General features: G+C 39.0%; 1 protein-coding gene across 5 annotated transcripts in view; it reads left to right on the forward strand.

Annotated features, from left to right (window-relative positions):
• The window catches only part of LTBP1 (latent transforming growth factor beta binding protein 1), a 430,385-nt gene that overhangs the window by 200,448 nt on the left and 207,142 nt on the right, over positions 1 to 22,795 (forward strand). For all 5 annotated transcript variants that reach the window (XM_060117483.1, XM_060117484.1, XM_060117485.1 and 2 more), the window contains 2 exons: positions 18,181 to 18,405; positions 19,583 to 19,857. In XM_060117483.1, coding sequence (XP_059973466.1) covers positions 18,181 to 18,405; positions 19,583 to 19,857 — 500 coding nt within the window. The remainder of the gene's footprint in view (positions 1 to 18,180; positions 18,406 to 19,582; positions 19,858 to 22,795) is intronic.

Consider the following 22,795-nt stretch of genomic DNA (forward strand, 5'->3'; position numbering starts at 1 on the left):
AGTATTTGTAAAAAGCCCCTCTTTTACCTCTAACTTCAACTCTTTCACTAAGGCCTGTATGAGTCTTAAAAGGCAAAGAAGTGACAAATCAGTTCTTACTAACTGAAGCAGAAACTGATACCTAATTGTGACAGCAATTGTCAGGTGGTTATTCAGCCCATTTTGATTGTGAGTTTAGGCAATCTCTGTCTATACCTATGTGTATATTCTGTCACCTATATGTAAAACTTTGAAATTCATCAGTATTTGGGACAGTTTACCCACCAGTGTAGACAGGCTTCTAAACTGGTTTTCCCTGTGCATTTTTGTGTTACATGGAGGTTTTAAGGTCATAATCTGCCTGGACTCTTAAGTACATAAAGAAGGCATTAAGAGTCTGTTTTCCTGCCTAAGGATTTTCTAGTTCAGATATCTAGAAAGACCTGTGGCTGCCTTGCTCAAATGCACGTCCCATCAGCAGCTACACAGGATATTCTGTATCCTTTGCGTTGGATATTTTCCTAATCATGGTGATTGTGACGTCCGGTACTGCATCCCAGTGTCACCTTCCTTTATGCTCCTCAGTGACAGCTTACTACTCAGGAAGAGAATGCTGCAAGGGATCCCTGCTCTTTAAAAGAAAGAAAAGACCAGGATAAAGAAATATGCTCGCCTAGGGTGGCACAGTTAGGTGGGAGCCATGGAAGAGTAATGATCCATGGAGGGTGGGAATAAAAGGAAGCTGTAGACGGGCCATGCAGATTTTTGTTTATAGTAATGGTTCCTGAACATTGTCTACTCAGAATTTATCCCTTTTGGCATCCGACTGAATTTTACAGACCCCATTTCATTTTATTACCCAGTGAGTTTCTTCTTTCATGTCTCTCAGGGAATGTTTCTCTGCTTTTGTATTAGTCCTGGGCCTCCGGTCTGTTATCCTGCATTCTCCCTCCTCCTCCCATCCTGGACTCCACCCTAAACTGCCCTTTTTTCTTTCTTTTTTCCACCACATTATGTCTTCCCCCTTTTGAAGACTCCCATTCAAAATAACTTAGCTTTTTAAAAAAATGGGAAAGGAAGTTTTATTTAATAACTCATGTGAAGCCATTTAGATTGCAATTTGAAGCAAAATGAGTGATACCCCGTATTTATACATTGGGTAAAAATTCCAGATGGAACAAGTTAAATAAGCAAGAAAGAGATGGAAATAATCTAAGGACCTAGTATGAAATAGGTTATTTATCAGACACTTGGAGGGGTAGCAACTTTTAAAGGAATGAAACAGAACATTATAGAGAAAGGAACCTATAAACTTAATTATATGGAAATAATAAAATATCTGTATCCAAACAAACTAAACTTAAATGAACAGGAAATATGTTTGCAAAGGTACTTTCATCATTAGGACAAATAAAATATTAAATTGTATTATACGTAAAAACCATAATTAAAGTAATTTAAAAAATCATTACGGGGCTTCCCTGGTGGCGCAGTGGTTGAGAGTCTGCCTGCCGATGCAGGGGACACGGGTTCGTGCCCCGGTCTGGGAGGATCCCACATGCCGCGGAGCGGCTGGGCCCGTGAGCCATGGCCGCTGAGCCTGCACGTCTGGAGCCTGTGCTCCGCAACGGGAGAGGCCACAACAGTGAGAGGCCCACGTACCGCAAAAAAAAAAAAATTACTAAGAAAGATACAATTACATGCTTGAGGATGTTCCTTGCAGCCTTATCTGAAGTAGTTAATAAGAAATTCAGGCAATGTAAACAAATAATAAAGGAATGACTATGTAATTTACTATCTGTCAGCTTAATGGGATATTATGTAGCTTAGCTATTCAGGCTCTGTAGCAGCTTATAGCATGGAACAGTGTCATGGCTATATAGGGACAAAAGACTGCAAATGTGAATTGTGGTAATCCTAACTGTAACCTGCATGCCCCTCTAGGCATTATCATTGCAGGTATAGATAATATAATGATAATGATAAACCCAAGATATGCTAGCCCCAAACTCTTGCCTGCTTACACAGAACCTTCATCCCTACTGTACCCCTTGCAAGAGTTTCTGAGGATCAGCAAGGGTACTCTCCCACTCCCCACCCAGTGCTGGTGAGCTGCTTTCACGACAAAACATCTGCCCAGGTCTTCCTATCCAGACCCTTCAAGGGCCACTACAGATGGAGCCCTGAGAGAGAGCCCCAGCCCTGCCTTGTGGAAGGTCCCTTCCCGGAACAGCCAGCTCTGTGCCCTGCCTGACCTCTTTTCATGCTCAGAGAGGTGTTTGGTAGCCTGTAGAACTGAGAGAACAAGCCTTTATTGAACGCCGTCCAGCTCCTGGGCCCCAAACCAAGATTGTTCTCATGCCCAGAGTCTCACAAAGATGATGAGATGACAGAAGGTAAGAGCCAGGAGGGCAGGGAATCTTGGTTTGCTTTTTTTTTTTTTTTAACATCTTTATTGGAGTATAATTGCTTTACAATGGTGTGTTAGTTTCTGCTTTATAACAAAGTGAATCAGCTATACATATACGTACATCCCCATATCAACTCCCTCTTGCATCTCCCTCCCACCCTCCCTATCCCACCCCTCTAGGTGGACACAAAGCACCGAGCTGATGTCCCCATGCTATGCGGCTGCTTCCCACTAGCTATCTATTTTCCATTTGGTAGTGTATTTATGTCCAGGCCACTCTCACTTTGTCCCAGCTTACCCATCCCCCTCCACGTGTCCTCAAGTCTATTCTCTACGTCTGCATCTTTATTCCTGTCCTGCCTGTAGGTTTCTCAGAACCTTTATTTATTTATTTTTAGATTCCATATATATGTGTTAGCATATGGTATTTGTCTTTCTCTTACTGACCTACTTCACTCTGTATGACAGACTCTAGGTCCATCCACCTCACTACAAGTAACTCAGTTTTGTTCCTTTTTAGGGCTGAGTAATATTCCATTGTATATATGTGCCACATCTTCTTTATCCATTCATCTGTTGATGGACACTTAGGTTGCTTCCATGTCCTGGCTATTGTAAACAGAGCTGCAATGAACATTGTGGTACATGACTCTCTTTGAATTATGATTTTCTCAGGGTATATGCCCAGTACTGGGATTGCTGGGTCGTATGGCAGTTCTATTTTTAGTTTTTTAAAGAACCTCCATACTGTTCTCCATAGTGGCTGTATCAATTTACATTCCCACCAACAGTGCGAAAGGATTCCCTTTTCTCCACACCCTCTCCAGCCTTTATTGTTTGTAGATTTTTTGATGATGGCCATTCTGACCGGTGTGAGATGATATCTCATTGTAGTTTTGATTTGCATTTCTCTAATGATTAATGATGTTGAGCATTCTTTCATGTGTTTGTTGGCAATCTGTATATCTTCTTTGGAGAAATGTCTATTTAGGTCTTCTGCCCATTTTTGGATTGGGTTGTTTGTTTCTTTGATATTGAGCTACATGAGCTGCTTGTAAATTTTGGAGATTAATCCTTTGTCAGTTACTTCATTTGCAAATATTTTCTTGCATTCTGAGGGTTGTCTTTTTGTCTTGTTTATGGTTTCCTTTGCTGTGCAAAAGCTTTTAAGTTTCATTAGGTCCCATTTGTTTATTTTTGCTTTTATTTCCATTTCTCTAGGAGGTGGGTCCAAAAGGATCTTGCTGTGATTTATGTCATGGAGTGTTCTGCCTATGTTTTCCTCTAAGAGTTTTATAGTTTCTGGCCTTACATTTAGGTCTTTAATCCATTTTGAGTTTATTTTTGTGTATGGTGTTAGGGAGTGTTCTAATTTCATTCTTTTACATGTAGCTGTCCAGTTTTCCCAGCACCACTTATTGAAGAGGCTGTCTTTTCTCCATTGTATATTCTTGCCTCCTTTATCAAAGATAAGGTGACCATATGTGCGTGGGTTTATCTCTGTGCTTTCTATCCTGTTCCGTTGATCTATATTTCTGTTTTTGTGCCAGTACCGTATTGTCTTGATTACTGTAGCTTTGTAGTATAGTCTGAAGTCAGGGAGCCTGATTCCTCCAGCTCCGTTTTTCTTTCTCAAGATTGCTTTGGTTATTCGGGGTCTTTTGTGTTTCCATACAAATTGTGAGCTTTTTTGTTCTAGTTCTGTGGAAAATGCCAGTGGTAGTTTGATAGGGATTGCATTGAATCTGTAGATTGCTTTGGGTAGTAGAGTCATTTTCACAATGTTGATTCTTCCAATCCAAGAACATGGTATATCCCTCCATCTGTTTGTATCCTCTTTAATTTCTTTCATCAGTGTCTTATAATTTTCTGCATGCAGGTCTTTTGTCTCCTTAGGTAGGTTTATTCCTAGATATTTTATTCTTTTTGTTGCAGGAGTAAATGGGAGTGTTTTCTTAATTTCACTTTCTGATTTTTCATCATTAGTGTATAGGAATGCAAGAGATTTCTGTGCATTAATTTTGTATCCTGCTACTTTACCACATTCATTGGTTAGCTCTAGGAGGTTTCTGGTAGCATCTTTAGGATTCTCTATGTACAGTATCATGTCATCTGCTAACAGTGACCGCTCTACTTCTTCTTTTCTGATTTGGATTCCTTTTAGTTCTTTTTCTTCTCTGATTGCTGTGGCTAAAACTTCCAAAACTATGTTGAATAATAGTGGTGAGAGTGGGCAACCTTGTCTTATTCCTGATCTTAGTGGAAATGGTTTCAGTTTTTCACCATTGAGGACGATGTTGGCTGTGGGTTTGTCATATATGGCCTTTATTATGTTGAGGTAAGTTCCCTCTATGCCTACTTTCTGGAGAGTTTTTATCATAAATGGGTGTTGAATTTTGTCAAAAGCTTTCTCTTGCTTTGTTTCTTGACGTTTGCTAAGGGCTTAGAACAGTGCTTGGCCATGGCAGACATAGAATAAATCTTCACTGAATGAGCCAACACCACTTTTTGAGCTTCTGGCCTTTACTGGAACCTCACTGGAACTGACGGGGGCAGTGATAGACCAGCAGAGCAGAATAGCAGTTTCTGCAGTGATGGAAATGTTCTCTGTCTGTGCCGTCTAACAAGTGTTGTGCAATTCCTTTTTTATTTCCTCCTACTCTTTTTATTTCCTCCTGCTCCTACTCTTCCTCTCATGCCTGTGTGTCCTCCTTTAAAAAAAAAAAAAAAAAAAGAAGGCAGCTTGGTAGTTTCTACTCATATTTCAATCCCTGAAGGAGTTTATGAGTGTACCTCATCTGTAACTGGCCAAACCTCCATCTAAGTTAGGGTTCCATTAGCACATCTGGTGACTAATTATGAAAAATGTTTCTGTGGAAGAAGGAAGGAAGACTTAGGACAAGACTATGTGGTGAGACTTGAGGGACACCTCTAGGTCCTTCCATCATAAGAGCTATGTGGAAAAGAGCACTGGACCAAGGTTTAGGAAAATGTGGGCTCACATCCCATTTTTGTCACAATCTGGCCCTGAATCCTAAGCACACACAGTCTCTGTAACTCACTCTTTGTCTGTAGGATAAGGTGATTGAACTAGGTTATTTAGCTGGTTCTTTTTAGCACCTCTGTGGAAACTATAGTGTGTTCTGGAGCATAGTTTGAAAACTACTGTTTTAGTACAAATTGTCCCCAATTTACAGTGGTTTGAGTTACTTTACAATGGTGTGGAAGCCATGTGCCTTTGGTAGAAACTGTACTTTGGATTTTGAATTTTTATTTTTTCCTGGGCCGGTTGTAGGCAGTAGGATCTCTCTCATGAGGCTGGTCAGTGGCAGCCATGGCAGCTCCCGGTAGCCACACCATCATGAGGGTAAACAACCGATATACACACAACCCTTCTCTGTACCCACACAACCATTCTGTTATTCACTTTCAGTATAGTAATCAATCAATTAGATGAGATAGTCAACACTTTGTTATAAAATAGGCTTTGTGTTAGACCATGTTGCTCAACTGTAAGTGTCCTTAGCATGTTTAAGGCAGGCAAACCTAAGCTAGGTAGGTTAGGTGTATTAAATGCATGTTTGACTTTTGATATTCTCAACCCATCAACTGAGATCAAGATGGGTTTATTGGGATGTAATCCCTTTGTAAGTTGAGGAAGATCTGTGTGTGCTAAAGTTAAACAGCATCAGAAGAAAAATGAGGAGTGTTACAAGAGGTAAATGATGCATTTTTTTTCCATCTCAAGTTTTTAGGGAATTAATGGCAACATTTTTATGTTGAGTTCTTGTCTGCAAAATGCTGTGCTATGAAAAATGTGGGAGATACAAAAATGAGAACATGGCCTCTATACTACTGTATCCAAAATCTACTAGGAGGAAGAGAAACAAAAAAATAATTATAATACAAGGCAGATTGATAAATGACACAGAACTTATATTAGATACCCCCCACCCCATTTGCAAATCCTAGGATTCTTACTATTCAGCATCTTCCTCTCTTTGGAGGAAAGTTTCTTTATTGGAGGCCATATTTAGACCTGACTTGAAAGGGCTCCAAGAATTTGTACTGGCTATGAAGATAGGAGGTTTTAGTGCAGTTTTGTGTTCTCAAGTTAGATATGTACGTCAAGGTTTTGACTTGGCAAATATTTTAAAATTCTAAATTTAGATTAATCTCTAACTCTATCCTGAAGGTTCAGGATAAATAAATAACAAGCAGATATTAATGAACTTGGTGAGAGTATGCACTTGGTCTCTAGACCAAGTTTGCAAATTACAGTGGTGCAGTACATTGTTTTATTTAACATCTTTATTGGAGTATAATTGCTTTACAATAGTGTGTTAGTTTCTGCTTTATAACAAAGTGAATCAGCTATACATATACATACATCCCCATATCAACTCCCTCTTGCATCTCCCTCCCACCCTCCCTATCTCACCCTTCTAGGTGGACACAAAGCACCAAGCTGATGTCCCCATGCCATTTGGCTGCTTCCCACTAGCTATCTATTTTCCATTTGGTAGTGTATTTATGTCCAGGCCACTCTCACTTTGTCCCAGCTTACCTTTCCCCCTCCCCATGTCCTCAAGTCCATTCTCTACGTCTGCATCTTTATTCCTGTCCTGCCCCTAGGTTCTTCAGAACCTTTTATTTAGTTACTTATTTTTAGATTCCATATATATGAGTTAGCATATGGTATTTGTTTTTCTCTTTCTGACTTACTTCACTCTGTATGACAGACTCTAGGTCCATCTACCTCACTACAAATAATTCAATTTCGTTTCTTTTTATGGCTGAGTAATATTCCATTGTATATATATGCCACATCTTCTTTATCCATTCATCTGTCGATGTACATTTAGGTTGCTTCCATGTCCTGGCTATTGTAAATAGAGCTGCAATGAACATTGTGGTACGTGACTCTTTTTGAATTATGGTTTTCTCAGGGTATATGCCCAGTAGTGGGATTGCTGGGTCATATGATAGTTCTACTTTTAGTTCTTTAAGGAACCTCCATACTGTTCTCCATAGTGGCTGTATCAATTTACATTCCCACCAACAGTGCAAGAGGGTTCCCTTTTCTCCACACCCTCTCCAGCCTTTATTGTTTGTAGATTTTTTGATGATGGCCATTCTGACCGGTGTGAGATGATATCTCATTGTAGTTTTGATTTGCATTTCTCTAATGATTAATGATGTTGAGCATTCTTTCATGTGTTTGTTGGCAATCTGTATATCTTCTTTGGAGAAATGTCTATTTAGGTCTTCTGCCCATTTTTGGATTGGGTTGTTTGTTTCTTTGATATTGAGCTACATGAGCTGCTTGTAAATTTTGGAGATTAATCCTTTGTCAGTTACTTCATTTGCAAATATTTTCTTGCATTCTGAGGGTTGTCTTTTTGTCTTGTTTATGGTTTCCTTTGCTGTGCAAAAGCTTTTAAGTTTCATTAGGTCCCATTTGTTTATTTTTGTTTTTATTTCCGTTTCTCTAGGAGGTGGATCCAAAAGGATCTTGCTGTGATTTATGTCATGGAGTGTTCTGCCTATGTTTTCCTCTAAGAGTTTTATAGTTTCTGGCCTTACATTTAGGTCTTTAATCCATTTTGAGTTTATTTTTGTGTATGGTGTTAGGGAGTGTTCTAATTTCATTCTTTTACATGTAGCTGTCCAGTTTTCCCAGCACCACTTATTGAAGAGGCTGTCTTTTCTCCACTGTATATTCTTGCCTCCTTTATCAAAGGTAAGGTGACCATATGTGCGTGGGTTTATCTCTGTGCTTTCTATCCTGTTCCGTTGATCTATATTTCTGTTTTTGTGCCAGTACCGTATTGTCTTGATTACTGTAGCTTTGTAGTATAGTCTGAAGTCAGGGAGCCTGATTCCTCCAGCTCCGTTTTTCTTTCTCAAGATTGCTTTGGTTATTCGGGGTCTTTTGTGTTTCCATACAAATTGTGAGCTTTTTTGTTCTAGTTCTGTGGAAAATGCCAGTGGTAGTTTGATAGGGATTGCATTGAATCTGTAGATTGCTTTGGGTAGTAGAGTCATTTTCACAATGTTGATTCTTCCAATCCAAGAACATGGTATATCCCTCCATCTGTTTGTATCCTCCTTAATTTCTTTCATCAGTTTCTTATAGTTTTCTGCATGCAGGTCTTTTGTCTCCTTAGGTAGGTTTATTCCTAGACATTTTATTCTTTTTGTTGCAGTGGTAAATGGGAGTCTTAATTTCTCTTTCAGATTTTTCATCATTAGTGTATAGGAATGCAAGAGATTTCTGTGCATTAATTTTGTATCTTGCTACTTTACCAAGTTCATTGATTAGCTCTAGTAATTTTCTGGTCGCATCTTTAGGATTCTCTATGTACAGTGTCATGTCATCTGCAAACAGTGACCGCTTTACTTCTTCTTTTCTGATTTGGATTCCTTTTATTTCTTTTTCTTCTCTGATTGCTGTGGCTAAAACTTCCAAAACTATGTTGAATAATAGTGGTGAGAGTGGGCAACCTTGTCTTATTCCTGATCTTAAATGAAATGCTTTCAGTTTTTCACCATTGACAACGATGTTGGCTGTGAGTTTGTCTTATATGGCCTTTACTACGTTGAGGTAAGTTCCCTCTATGCCTACTTTCTGGAGGGTTCTTATCATAAATGGGTGTTTAATTTTGTCAGAAGTTTTTTCTGCATCTATTGAGGTGTTCATATGGTTTTTCTCCTTCGATTTGTTAATATGGTGTATCACATTGTTTGATTTGCATATATTGAAGAATCCTTGCATTCCTGGGATAAACCCCACTTGATCAGGGTATATGATCCTTTTTTTTTTTGACATCTTTATTGGAGTATAATTGCTTTACAATGTTGTGTTAGTTCCTGCTGTATAGCAAAGTGAGTCAGCTATACATATACATATATCCCCATATCTCTTGGTCTTACGTCTCCCTCCCTCCCACCTTGCCTGTGATCCTTTGAATGTGCTGTTGGATTCTGTTTGCTAGTATTTTGTTGAGGATTTTTTCATTTATGTTCATCAGTGATATTGGCCTCTAGTTTTCTTTTTTTGTGGCATCTTTGTCTGGTTTTGGTATCAGTGTGATGGTGGCCTCGTAGAATGAGTTTGGGAGTGTTCCTCCCTCTGGTGCAGTACATTTTTAAACTTATTGTTAATATTGTGTATAGCTTAAGTGGTATTACTTGGTTCTTGAGAAAGCATTTTGCAATGACATTAAAGAAAATGCCCTGCTACAATAGCTAAAATGACTTCGTGTCCCTGAAGATAGTTGCAGTGATACCACTGTAAAAGGTATGGTCTTTAAGGTTGAAGCGTGTTGTCATTTTTGTGAAACCTATCTCCCTGTCCATTAGTGTGCAGCACTATCATTTCCCCAATTATGTTTACATAATTCTCCCAAGTGAAGTCAGCTTTGCATAAACCTCTGGGCATTTTATTAAGTGCATTGTTACGAAGTAGGCAACTTATGTTTGAATCAGTGTCTGATTGTACATTAAAATAAGAACAAAGCACACCATGTAACAGGTTAATAACCCTGTCCCTTCTACGTAAATTGCGAGTGGCGGGATATGTATTTGTCCCTTTTAAAAATTTTATATCATGCCGGTCCCATTAGATGAGATGAGGAAATCTGAATTTCACTCTACTAACTTGGTTAGCGTTTTGAGAACTTTAATTGTAGGAATAGAATTTTAATTGTAGGAACCTGTGGATTGTGTCATTGGACCACCCCCTTTTGCAGAGGAGGGCACAGTAATCTACAAAATGAAATGATTTGCCCCTATCCCAAGGTGTGTGGGACTGGTGTGTTTACTCTGTAGCCTGCAGATGTTGCTGTGTTATTCCTAAGGGTAAGAGAGCCCAGAGTTTGGGAGTTACTGAGAGCAAGCCTCTATGGATGGAGGATATAAAGTGGAATTTTGTGATTTGCTTTATATAGGAAGCTCCGTAAGTTATGAAAAATATAAAACTAGATCAAATTAGATAGCCCACAGCTATGGTGAGGTTGATGATCAGTGAGCAGAAAGCCATAAACAAAGTTGAGATGATGAATGTTCTTATCCCAAATAGGAAGCTCTGATGCATGTGTGGGTGGTAGGGCTTCCTATCTCCTGGATTATAAACAGAACATGCTATCCAAGCATTCGCTAATGTGCACCAGCATTAAAAATTAGGTTTGTGGGATTTTTGTTTGTATTAAGGTTGAGATATTGCATTTGTTGAAATGTGAGTTTCCTTTAATTCTAGTCCAGTGTACTTTAGCATTTGATAGATGGGGATGGGATGAAAATGGTCATCTTAATTTCCAGAGCAGGTAAAACAAAGAGATTGTCTGTGGCAGCAAAGGGTATGGTGGGTGCATTTGTAGCTTTTGTGGAAGCATTTTCTCTTTGCTCCAAGATTTCTTTAGACTCTGTTTTTTCCTTTTACACATACTATGAAGAACATTAGTCTCATAATGTTACACACATTGTATTATTGTACCTTTTTCTTCTTCTTCTTCTTCTTCTTCTTCTTCTTCTTTTTTTTTTTTTTTTTTTTTTTTTTTTTTGCTTAAAACAATAGAGATGTATTCTCTCACAGTTCTGGAGACCAGAAGGTCAAAATCAAGGTGTAGGCAGGGCCACGCTCCCTCTGGAGGCTCTAGAGGAGGGTCCATTCCTTGCCTCTTCCCACTTCTCATGGCTGTTGGTGCTCCTTGACTTCTAGCTGCATCATTCCGATCTCTGCCTCAGTCATATTGCCTCTTCCTCTTCGGTCAAAGCTCCCTGACCCTCACTCTTAAAAGGACCTTGTCACTGAAATGAGAGGTCACCTGGATAATCCAGGACAAGTGCCTCCTCTCAGGATTTCTAATCACATTTGTTTTGCATTGTAAGGTGGTGTTCACTCATCTACCACATGAAGTAATATTCACAGATTCTGGACTTTCACAGGACATGGGTGTATCTTTTGGGAGACCACCATTCCACCCACTACGATTATCATGCCCAAATGTAATCAATATAAAGAATTTTTTAGAAGTCCTCTTATCTGTAGAATCATTATCTATTTGAGTCTTAAACCTTCCAGAATTTAACTTCAATCTGGCTAAGGTCCAGAAACTCAAAGCCAAGTTTACAGTACACATTTCTTGTGTATACAATAGATGATTCTACTTACCCTTACTTATCCTTGTTCTTTCTCTTCCCCTGGTTCTGTCTCCTGTGATTCATAATCTGTCCTGGTCCCAAGTATTAACTTACTTACATTTTTCCTGTTTACTGTATTGTAGGCAGCCCTATATCCTTGTGGAGAGAAACAGGAATCTGGCCCTGCTCTGTCTCTCCACCTAGCTTTTCTCACTTGCTCTTCTCTGACATTCCCACCACATCAGCCTCCTTTCAGTTTCTGGGCCTTTCTAAGCCATGTCTCACCTCAAGGTCTTAACTCCTATTATTTCTTCTTCTGCAAACATTCTTCTGCCAACTTTCACATCACGGGATTCTTCTCCCTTTAGGTTTAGGTGAAATGTCACTTCCTTGGATAGGTTGTTCCAGACAACCTGTTACATGAATGTTTTCTTGGTTCAGTCTGGGACTCAGTATATGTTAGCAGACAGATAATCAAGAATTGGCTGTAAGCAATTTTGGAGCACAGCAATGATAAATCTCTGCATTCAATAAAAATACTCAAACTTAGATTTTAGTAAATGCCTACTAATCTCTGTACTTCCTTTCTTGGCTTCTGTGTAAGACTAGGCCTCCTCAGTGCCTCTGTCCTTGCTCCAAAGGAACGTGACTTCCGTCTTGGCTTTCAGCTTCAGTTGCTTTATTTATTTTATTTTATTTTTTGGTGCGGCAGGATGATGCATACTGAATTAAAAGGCAAAAATGCAGGTTTTTAAAAAGTGGGATAGGTTCTTAAAATGAGCAGTGGTTTGCTGTGGCATTTAATTATTATCTGACGTACTTGTTATCTGAAAGCTTTAAATAGCTACATTTTTTTTTTTTTTTTTTTTTTTTTGCGGTATGCGGGCCTCTCACTGTTGTGGCCTCTCCCATTGCGGAGCACAGGCTCCGGACGTGCAGGCTCAGCGACCATGGCTCACGGGCCCAGCCGCTCTGCGGCATATGGGATCCTCCCAGACCGGGGCACGAACCCGTATCCCCTGCATCGGCAGGCGGACTCTCAACCACTGCGCCACCAGGGAGGCCCTAAATAGCTACATTTTTAACCTACTTTCTGGCTGAACAGAATCTATGGGTACCCTTTAAAAGAGGGCGATGTAGGTATATTGAGGGAGAAATAAAATGGTACCTTGTACTTTCTAAAAATGTTATTGCTTTCTTTTCACCCTGCAAGGGACATCAAACAAAATGTTGAAAGCCTTTAAGGGAACATTATTCTCCTAATCAGAGACAAGTGGGAAAGTTGAAGTAGCTATTCAAATCAAAATCATGTGTATGTCTGTTCTGTGAAATGACAGATGTAAGTTTTCCTTCAGATGGAGGTTTGTTTTCCCTGTTCTGCCTTAGCCACAATAACTTGAAACAGTCTGTCTGCTGGCACACAAAGCGAGGGGGTGGGTGGAGGGGCCCGGGTGTTGCTGTAGGAAAGTCAAGTACATTCTTAGAGCGCCTTTTGGGGACAAGCAGCTGAAATATTTTTATAGTCAGCTAAGATAACAGGGAAGAATGAGAGTCTAGCTTTTTATAACTCAAATCTGCAGAAAATTAGGTTTTCCCATATTTGTATCCAAGTCAGTACCTATTCATTTAAACTAAGTTCCAATTTGTGGCATAGACTGTGAATATTATCCTGTCAGCCCAGTTTCTTGAGTCCTGCAAGTTGTTTTACAGACCAGCGTGAATGATGGAATGCACTGAAATGCTGGGCATATTTAAAGCCTCCAACTTTTTCTTCCAGCCTGGATCCTTTTGCTCATTGTGACCTTTTATAGTTGTACCATGAGATACTTGGAGTGGTTGGCACGATATTCCACTTTCTGGAATAACAGGCTGAAGGCCCGTATACCTCTTGTTATTTGCTGTAGGTCCCAGGTGACCGTATGATGCAATGTAGTGAATTATGGTGATGGCCAGCAAAATGTCAAGCTGACAAGGTTATGGAATTTCTCAGCCAGCATTCTACATTACACCTTCCAGTTATATGTTCTAAAATATATGTGCCATAGCTAGACTTACAACCAGCATTCCACAAGCCAGCCTTAAAGATAACTTATTCTTTTTCCTCTTTATATGTTGAGAAAGTTTTATAGAACGCTGGCTGCACAGACTATATATCACCAGGTGATGTTTTGAGAGTGGCATGAACTTTTGAAACAGAAAGAAACTATTCATAGTTAAATCCTTAACTTTTGTAGGTTGATTTTAAATTTGTTTTCTTTGACATAAAAGACTATTTAACTTTAAAAATAGCACCTGCCACAAAGAACTCAATGCACAGTGAGTGAGCTGGGGCAAAGAACTTTAAATTATAATTTAGATTTTATGAAAATGCTGGAACAGGAGAATAGGTATTTTATTTCTCATTCATAAATGGTTATAAATAGTGGCCTGTTGTTGGTTGGAATAAGTCAGCAGAAACGGTTTCCTTTATGACCAGAGAGAAACAGGGTTATTGGAGTTCTCTTCTGGGATTATTGCTGTATCCACTTAGATTAGTACAGTTCTTGAAATATTTGTGTGGAAGCTATCTCAGAGGTTTAAAAATAGTTTTAAACAAAGCTCATTAAATTCATGTTGGATTCCAAAATCTGCTATTGATATTAGAAATAAAAGTCAGCTTCTCTGTAAAAAAAAAGAAAAGCTGATAACATAGATGAAGTTATTTTAATAAAGATTAAAGGTAGTCCTCTTTGCATGGTGATGCAGGACCATAAAAATAACCATGCAAGCTGTAACTGTGCAAAACGATCTTAATAATCAATGGGAAAATTACTAGTTCTATCACCTTAAAAAATTTTTTTGTCAAAACATTACAATTGTTTTACTGTAGGTGATGTATTTATGGGGAAAGGAAAAAAAATAGTAAAGCTGATATTTATCTAGTGCCCTGTAATTTAAAATGTTAGAAACACTGAGAATTGAAGTGTTTTCTTTCTTCGAGTAGAACTTAATAAGAGTAGTTAGAACATTTTTGCTTTCTTCTCATATACTTTATGATGTGGAGTATCTCTTCTTTGCCTTAGTGAGCCATTATACTCCTTCCCAAGTTTGAATCAGGTTCCAATATCTTACCATTATGCTTTCAAAGTTGTGGAATATCTGTGAGTTCCTTTAATGTTATTTCCTTTGGACCGTCTTTATCCTACATCACAACCACTTTCCAATTTTACTTCCAATGTCACCACTTTTCATTTCTTTTCCATGCTTTTTTGTTGTTGTTGTTGGCCCTTTTTACTATACACTTCTGTAAAATGTCATGCAAGTTTATCAATGTAAAGTGAGGAGGCAACACAACTACCTGCTTTGCTGTCTGTGCATGAACTGAATAACAGATATGCTGGGGCCAATCGCCAACAGCCTCTGAAGGAAGTGACATGATTGATTACTGATCATGGTACACATCTCTTATTTATGTAGTGGTTTGTGGACCAAAGAGCTAGCAGTGAAGTTTGTACTTTATGCAGTTACCTAGTTAATATTGTGGCAAATGAAGTTCAAACCGTGTTGTTGGGGGACTGAAGTTATTTAGCTAAACTGCATTAACTGAAATTCCTGCATATTGGAACCATACAAAGTGAGGAGTGCTTGTATTCCAGTTATAAATTATTTGTAGTATTGTGAAATCTTGGCCAGGCTCCCTGTGTCCTTGCCTATTACACACTGAACCCATCCAGCGTAGCCAACCTGTCATTTAGAAATTCAATTCAGAATTGAACTGGGAGTTACAAAGTCTTTGACTCAACCTCAGAGTCAGCTTTGACTCTTCTTCTTACTCTGCACCTCAGTGTGGATCAGACACTAGTGGAAACATATTCCAGACCCTATCCAGCGTGGGCAGTTTTGACTTCATCTGCCACATAGTGAGATCCTGGACACAGTTGTAGGTGGTTACCTTGGTCATTTTTTCCAGCTCTTTCCTTTCTCCTTCACTGTCTTCCCTCTTCTTTGGCTTGCTGTTTATTTCCTGTGTCCTATCTCCATGTTGTACTGATTGCCCATCTATCATAATATTACTTCATGCTTCTTTTAATTCTTGTTGCCATCATCCTAATCCATGGATTTTTCAACTTCTCTTTCAGTTATTTTAATAGTCTCCTATCTGACTTCTCCACCTAGGTCACTCTCCTTTCCAACTAATGCCACATGCTATCACAAGAGTAATCTTCCTGGAAAATTCTCTCCTTGGGGTCTACAAAATAACTTGCTAATTACAGAATAAAATCCAAACTTTTTATCAGGCCTTTATCCATTGTCTGAATTAAGCCTACATCTCCCAGTTTATCACCTGACCCCTCCCCTCAGGAATCTGGGGTTTCAACAAGATAGACTTTCTCATTATCTCCCAAATATGCCTACCTCCCTCTTTCTTACACACTATCCTCCTAGGATACAATCCTTTCTGTTTTTCTGAAGCCTACCCAGCTTCAAAGGCTTATCTCAAATGAGTTCTCCTGTAAAGTCTGTTTTGACTTCCCAGAAATGACTTTTCACTGGAGTTCCACAGAATTTACATTTTATATTTTCCAATGTTACTTATTTGTATTTTTAGTTATCATGTATTACCTAGTAGTTCCAGTTAGCTTTTACTTTCTTCTGTAGTGTGTAGAATGGTATTTGAAAAAGTGGTAGCCATAAATGTGTTCATTCTTTCATCTAGTATTTTTTTTTTTGAGCTGCAGCCTTTTTTCTAAAAGCTGAGATACATACTAGAGGTAAAACATTAAAGTCCCTGACCTCACAGCACTCTAGTTGAATGAGGTGTACAGAAAAGTAGTCAGGTGATTGTAATGCAGTAAGCCAAGCAGCATGATGAGCAGTGAATGAGAGCCCACAGAAGCACAGAGGAGAAGCACCAAACCTAGATGAGGGGCAATTGGAAGTGCTTCCAGGGAACTGAGGTTTAAGCAGTATCCAAAAGGTGAGTAGGAGCTAGGTAGGTGAGGGGGGACAAATGGAAAGAGTGTTCCAGGCCAAGGACACAGGGTATATAAAGCTTAAGGAGGGGTGAGAGGCCCTGTCCGCTGAGGAACTGAATCCAGGTCAGTGTAGTTAGATTGTAGGGAATGAGGTTTCAGAGAGAACAGGATCTCTATGATGAGAAAGATGTGGGAATATTTGATGAATGTTTAGAAGGCAGGACCTGGAGATGGATGTTTGGGTGGGTGAAAGGATAGAGCAGCACTCAGGTTTCTGTTAAGGGTCTCTCAGTGAATGGAGGTGTTAGAGGAAGATGATCAAGTTCCATTTAGGACATTGTAAGTTTGAGATGCCTGTAGAAGATCTACAGGAAGTAAACAGTAGTAGACAGTGTGGAGCACAGCAGAAAGCTTTGGCTAAGGAATATAGTTTTGGGTGACATCATCATATGATAGGCTGAAATCAGAATGTATGGAGTTAGTAAAGCGGAAGATTTTAAGACCAAATCTTGAAGCACATCAGTGTTTCAAGGGTAAAGAAAGAGTGGAGTCTGCAAAGAATATTAAGATACAGTGAACAAAGAGGAAAGAGCAAACTAGATGGGTTGAGATGTCACAGAAGCCAAGGGAAGACTGAAATCCATCCATTGGATTTAGCAACATGGAGACCATTAGTGACCTGAGTAAGAGGAGGTTCAGCGTAGGAGAGGTGTGGGGAAAGGGAAACACACTGTGACCCTGGCTGGCTGGTAGTGAGTGGAGAAGTGAGCAGACAATTCTTTTGGAAAGTTTGGTCATGGAGGAGAGGATTGAAGCAGAGTAGAAGCTGGAAGAAAATGGAGTTGAGGGGCTATTTTTTAAGCTGCTGGAAATCCGATCATTTCCGGGGCTGATAGGAAGAATTCATTTGTGATAAATAGGTTGGCCTTAAGTTGTATTTAGCCAGAATTCAAAACTCCTCTTAAAATTCTTCACCCAAACATGTCCTTTTATCTTTTGGTATTCTAAATAAATTTCCAGCTATTAATCACTGCTACTTCTAGGATTCGCTGTGGTCTTGTTATCCCAATGAGATTGCAAATTCCTGTAAAGCAGGATTCAAACTTCTGCTCCCTTATTCTGTGTAGCACTTATTTCAGTGTCTTATGTAGAGAAAATTCTCAACAGATATTATTTTTAGCACTCTCATTTGTTTATTCTTTGAGGAAATATTTAATGTCCACTGTGTGCCAGGCATTATTCTAGGTGCTGAGGATACAAAGGTCATTAAACTAGGCATATTCCTTTCCCACAAGGAGTTTATAATCTAGGGAGACAGTAAATAAACTAGTAATTAAATAGGAAAGCAAAGTAATTATAGAATGCAAGAGATATCCTGAGTGGCTACTTTATATATATTTATATACATGTATATTTTTTCCCAAGAATTCTTTCCACCATTGTGGGTGAACAACCACAAGCAATTGGAGAGCTAAATGACTTACTCAAGGTGGAAAGAAAAAGATAGTAAAAAAAAAAAAAAAAAAGAAGAAAAAAAGGAAGTATTTTTGTCATAGTGTATACTCCTTTGTTTACCATTTCTAAAGTCATTGGGAATATGATGGCTGTGCTTTGGGGGAGATTTGTTGGTTGATTGTTACTTAGCATTTGAGAAACTAACCAACTCTCCACATTTTCTCTTTTCCTTTACAGTAATTTGCCATCTTCCATGTATGAATGGAGGCCAATGCAGTTCAAGGGACAAATGCCAGTGCCCTCCAAATTTCACAGGGAAGCTTTGTCAGATTCCGGTCCATGGTGCTAGCATGCCTAAACTTTATCAGCATTCCCAGCAGTCAGGCAAGGCATTGGGAACACATGTCGTCCACTCAACACATACTTTGCCTCTGACCATGACCAGCCAGCAAGGAGTCAAAGGTAAGCTGATTATTTTGATTTTGCCCATTTGTCAGAACTCTGTTAACATGCCAAACCCTTACAGAAGCCAAGTGTCTGCAGGGCTGGTATTGGAACAGAATATGGGCCCAGGTATATGGTGCCAGTGCTTTCTAGGCTATAGGGAATTGTAACTAGGAAATAAGAAAATGGAGCCCATCTTTCTCTGGTGATGCAGGACCAAGAGCTGGTAAACATACATGGCACTGTTCTGGCAGGTCCTGGGAAATGGAAAGATGAACAAGATGGTGTTCTGGCCCTTATGGGATTAATAAACTAGTAGATCCCACAGTACCTGCTGATGAACACCAAGTCTATTTTGTAGTCGAAGAGCTCTTGGTTTTAGTTCTAAACAATCTGTAACCTCACCTCCCTGGGCTTCAGTTTATTCATCTGAAGAGGAAGGTAAACTAGGTCACTTGGAGCTCAGAAATTCTATGACTAATTCATTCTTTTCAACCTGGCACCTCTTACACATGCACAATTTTTTAAAAAGGGGTCAGAGGAGTGTTACTGGCTCTTATTCTTTAAAACCTGAGTCTTAGCATCAGAAGATGAAATTCTGTGTGAAAGCTGCAGAGAAAGAAAATAGAGATATAAAATATCACACTTTGGTATTTTGTGTGTGTCACAGGAAGCACAGAAGTATGTACACACCAGGTTTAAGAGTAAGAGTACTATGCTTTGTGAAATTGTGTTGTAAATCCTATAGTCTCTACGATGGAAACTTTGTGAGAAATTCAAAAATAATCAAACTCTTGAGTCTTTATTACTCTTGTTTGATAGAATGTATGACCACAAGTAGCACGAATTTTGTAGTTTTATGACTCCTCTGAAGAAAATTTTTGTCTCATGGATCTGTTACTGTGAGAAGTTTAAATTTCTCTTTGTAAAAGCAGTTTTATTCTTTAAAGTATATAAATTCAGGTTTAATTTTTGAGTGTCCCCTTTTACTCTCAAGAGTTTTTTAATGGCTGTGCAGCAAAAACAGATACACACTAAAAATGTATCATTTATCCCAGGTATAATATATATGTACTTAAGTTTATGTGTGTATATAAAACTTAGTTTCCTGCTGACTAGCATGAACATTTACTTTCATCCTGATGTGCGTATTAATTACTTATGACTGATAAGTTTTCTTCCCAATCTGTTTTAGTGAAATTTCCTCCTAACATAGTCAATATCCATGTGAAGCACCCTCCTGAGGCCTCAGTCCAGATACATCAGGTTTCAAGAGTTGATGGCCCAACAGGCCAGAAGGTAAAAGAAGCTCAACCAGGCCAGTCCCAAGTCTCTTACCAAGGACTTCCTGTCCAGAAGACTCAGACAGTCCATTCCTCATACTCCCACCAGCAAGTCATTCCTCACGTGTATCCGGTGGCTGCTAAGACGCAGCTTGGCCGGTGCTTCCAGGAGACTATTGGGTCGCAGGTGAGCAACACTGCCCAGCCCATTTTAGTCTCATTGTAGCAGGAAAGACAGACTTGGTAAAAGTAAGTTTTTTGTAGAAGGGGTTAGCAAACTGACCTGTGGGCCTGTTACTGTAAACAAAACTTTATTGGCCACAGCCATACCCATCATTTACATACTGTCTATGTCTGCTTTCATGCTATGGACAGAAGGATGGTATACTTTCAATGAGGTCATATGATCTGAAATGCCTAAAATACGGTCTGCAAAGCCCTTTTCAGAAAAAGTTTGCCATAATTTGTCATCTTTTATTTTCTTATAAAAATTTATCACTAGAATGGCAATGCATGAGTTGTTTGAAGTGCATTTTAAATATCATTGGATTTATGTGTAACTTTAGGTCTATATATCATAAAGTGAGAGAGAGGCTGACTTTTCTTTAAAACTCATCATTGAATGTGCATAGTAAAAGCAACATAAAATTACTGGTTCCTCTACCCCAGTTACTTGGTGCTTCCTGCTTTGGAGTTATGTGATAATGACATAGCTTTGTCCTATGGTTCTTCTCCTGTCACCTGATTATGGTTTGAACCCCCTGTGAGAAGAATAGGAAAGATCTATTTATTATTCCTGCTGTTACCTGAATATTCAAAAAATTGTGTGTGTGTTTGTGTGTGAATGAAATATCTGTTGGTAGTAGAATCAATCGTCCTTGCTTTTGAAACCTGGAGAACACTTTTAGGTGCTGGGCAAGTCCATGGTTGGGTCATCCCCTTTCTTCTAGGGGAAGAGGCAAAATTGATTTGTAGACCAGAATGGAAAGAACAGCCATGTAGAGTTATAAGACCTTGGTTAGAGCCATGGGCTCAGCACTTGGTGGCAGGGAACCAGCTTCCTTATTTGTAAAGTGAAGACAAGAATATGGGGCTTTGTCAAGATTAGACAAGGTAATGTGACATGCTCTGCAAATGTTACAGAACTATGCAACTACTAGCTTAGAAGACACTTACCTATTGATAGAGTCAAACATAAAAATAGAGCAGGTGATTGCTTATGTCATGTAACTTCAGTAAGACAGGGAAGCCTTGATGCCCCACACAACCTTGGTCTGCCTGCAGAGCCTGAAATGCCTACTTAAGAGGGACCTTTTCCTTCCTCAGTGGAAGACCAGGTTTAAACACATGCTTTTTGGAGAAGGAATATCATCAGTTTACATTTAGTTTAGAAGTAAAGACTGGATTACTGTGTTAAGGGCAAGTTTTTATAGGGACAGTGGGGCTGATGTAAACCTCGTATGCTGCACAGTTTGCCCCAGACAAGCCTTGGAGAAGGAGGATGAATTTGGTGCCATTTGCATTGTTTAGTCATTTCAGCTTAGGCTGGTCATGAGAAAGGAAAAAAGCAGCTCCTTTTAAAATTCTGTGCCCAGTATCCTTCTCCCTAGTTTCCAAGTTGGAATACAGATGGTAAAAAGCAAGAAAATGAGATGTCAACAGACTTGTTATTCTTTTACATATAATAGTAGGCAGATGATTGCTAACTAGAAAGAATATAAACAGACTATTTACTTTTAGGCCTAAGCTGAACTATACAATCCACATGAATTGGATAGTCGGTGGAGTTACCCAAATAATCCAAACTCAGTGGAACACTTTTTTGCCTTATCTGGATACTTCTCTGACTTTTGGTCTGAATGAACCAGACAGTGATCTCAATTCTTAATTCATTTTGCATGTGTAGTAACTAATACACAGCTTCAAAATAAGACCTGTTTTGAGAAAACATTCTCAGAATATATTTGCTTTTTCTGTTGGTGAGAAATATTGCTGAATGCCCATGATTGTCCAATTTGTGCAATTAGGATGATCCAGGCATTAAAAAAAAAATTACTGGCAAATAGTCAATAGTATATAAGATGTATCCTACAAAGGTGTTTGAAAATATTTGTGTCTTCTTGCTGTGGTTGGTTTGCAAACATAGTTACAGAGAGAGGTACAGGTGGATTTTAAATGAATGGCAGAAACGACTGCATAAATACTTACTAGTGCTTTGCTCAGTGAGAAAACTCTTATTAGATGCAGATTATAACTACTGAGACCTTCATGTCATAGTCATCAGTAAGCACCTATGTTTATGTATTGCCATTAGAGGTCATATACAAAACAAATTTAGTAGAAATAGCCCTTGTTTCTGTGGCACATTCTAAAACTGAGGCAGTAAACTTGAGGTTGAAAAGCCAACATGAACTGTGATCAGTGTATTTATTTAACTTCATGGGAGCTTCATAGAATAGAATTTCAGGAACTGCTTGGATGGTGGAGGAAAATGGATGATTGGTTAGGAAACTAAGCTCACAGAGAAGTGGGGGAGAAATTAAACAGAAGAGAGAGAACACTGCAAGAAACAGGTAAGGAAGAAGTGTCAGAAGAGACCAGAGAAGTAAACTAGTTTAGAGTTCCTGGCAGGCTTTGGCACAGATATGAAGCCTAACCTGAGGCATAAGGCAAAATAAAAGACTTGGTATCAAGGTAAAAATCGCATGATGCCCCCTTGATCAAGTGATCAAACTCAGAATCATTAGAAGGGGGACAACTGATATTATATGCCTCCTGATGGGATGCAGTATGAAGTGTAGAGCAACACCTTAAAGGTATTCTTGCCAAAAATGTGTGAGCTGAATCTAATCAATCCTTTACACCTAACCTCCAGCTCATAGGGAATACTGAGGGTGAAGAAACAAGCCAAAACTATCATACTCCCTCACATCACAAAGAATGATAATGTAGGGTATTATTGCTTGGTTTCTTCATATCGTTAAAAAATATAGATTGACTTCCTCAGAAAGAGACTAAAGAGAGACAATAGCACATATAATATATGAGCCTTAATCATATCTTGGTTTTAAAAAAATCAAAACCCAGCTCTGAAAGACATTTGAAGAACAATGGAGGAAGTTTAA

This window comes from Mesoplodon densirostris, chromosome 14 (genome assembly GCF_025265405.1).
Source record: "Mesoplodon densirostris isolate mMesDen1 chromosome 14, mMesDen1 primary haplotype, whole genome shotgun sequence".
In the NCBI taxonomy this organism is placed as follows: Eukaryota; Metazoa; Chordata; class Mammalia; order Artiodactyla; family Ziphiidae; genus Mesoplodon; species Mesoplodon densirostris.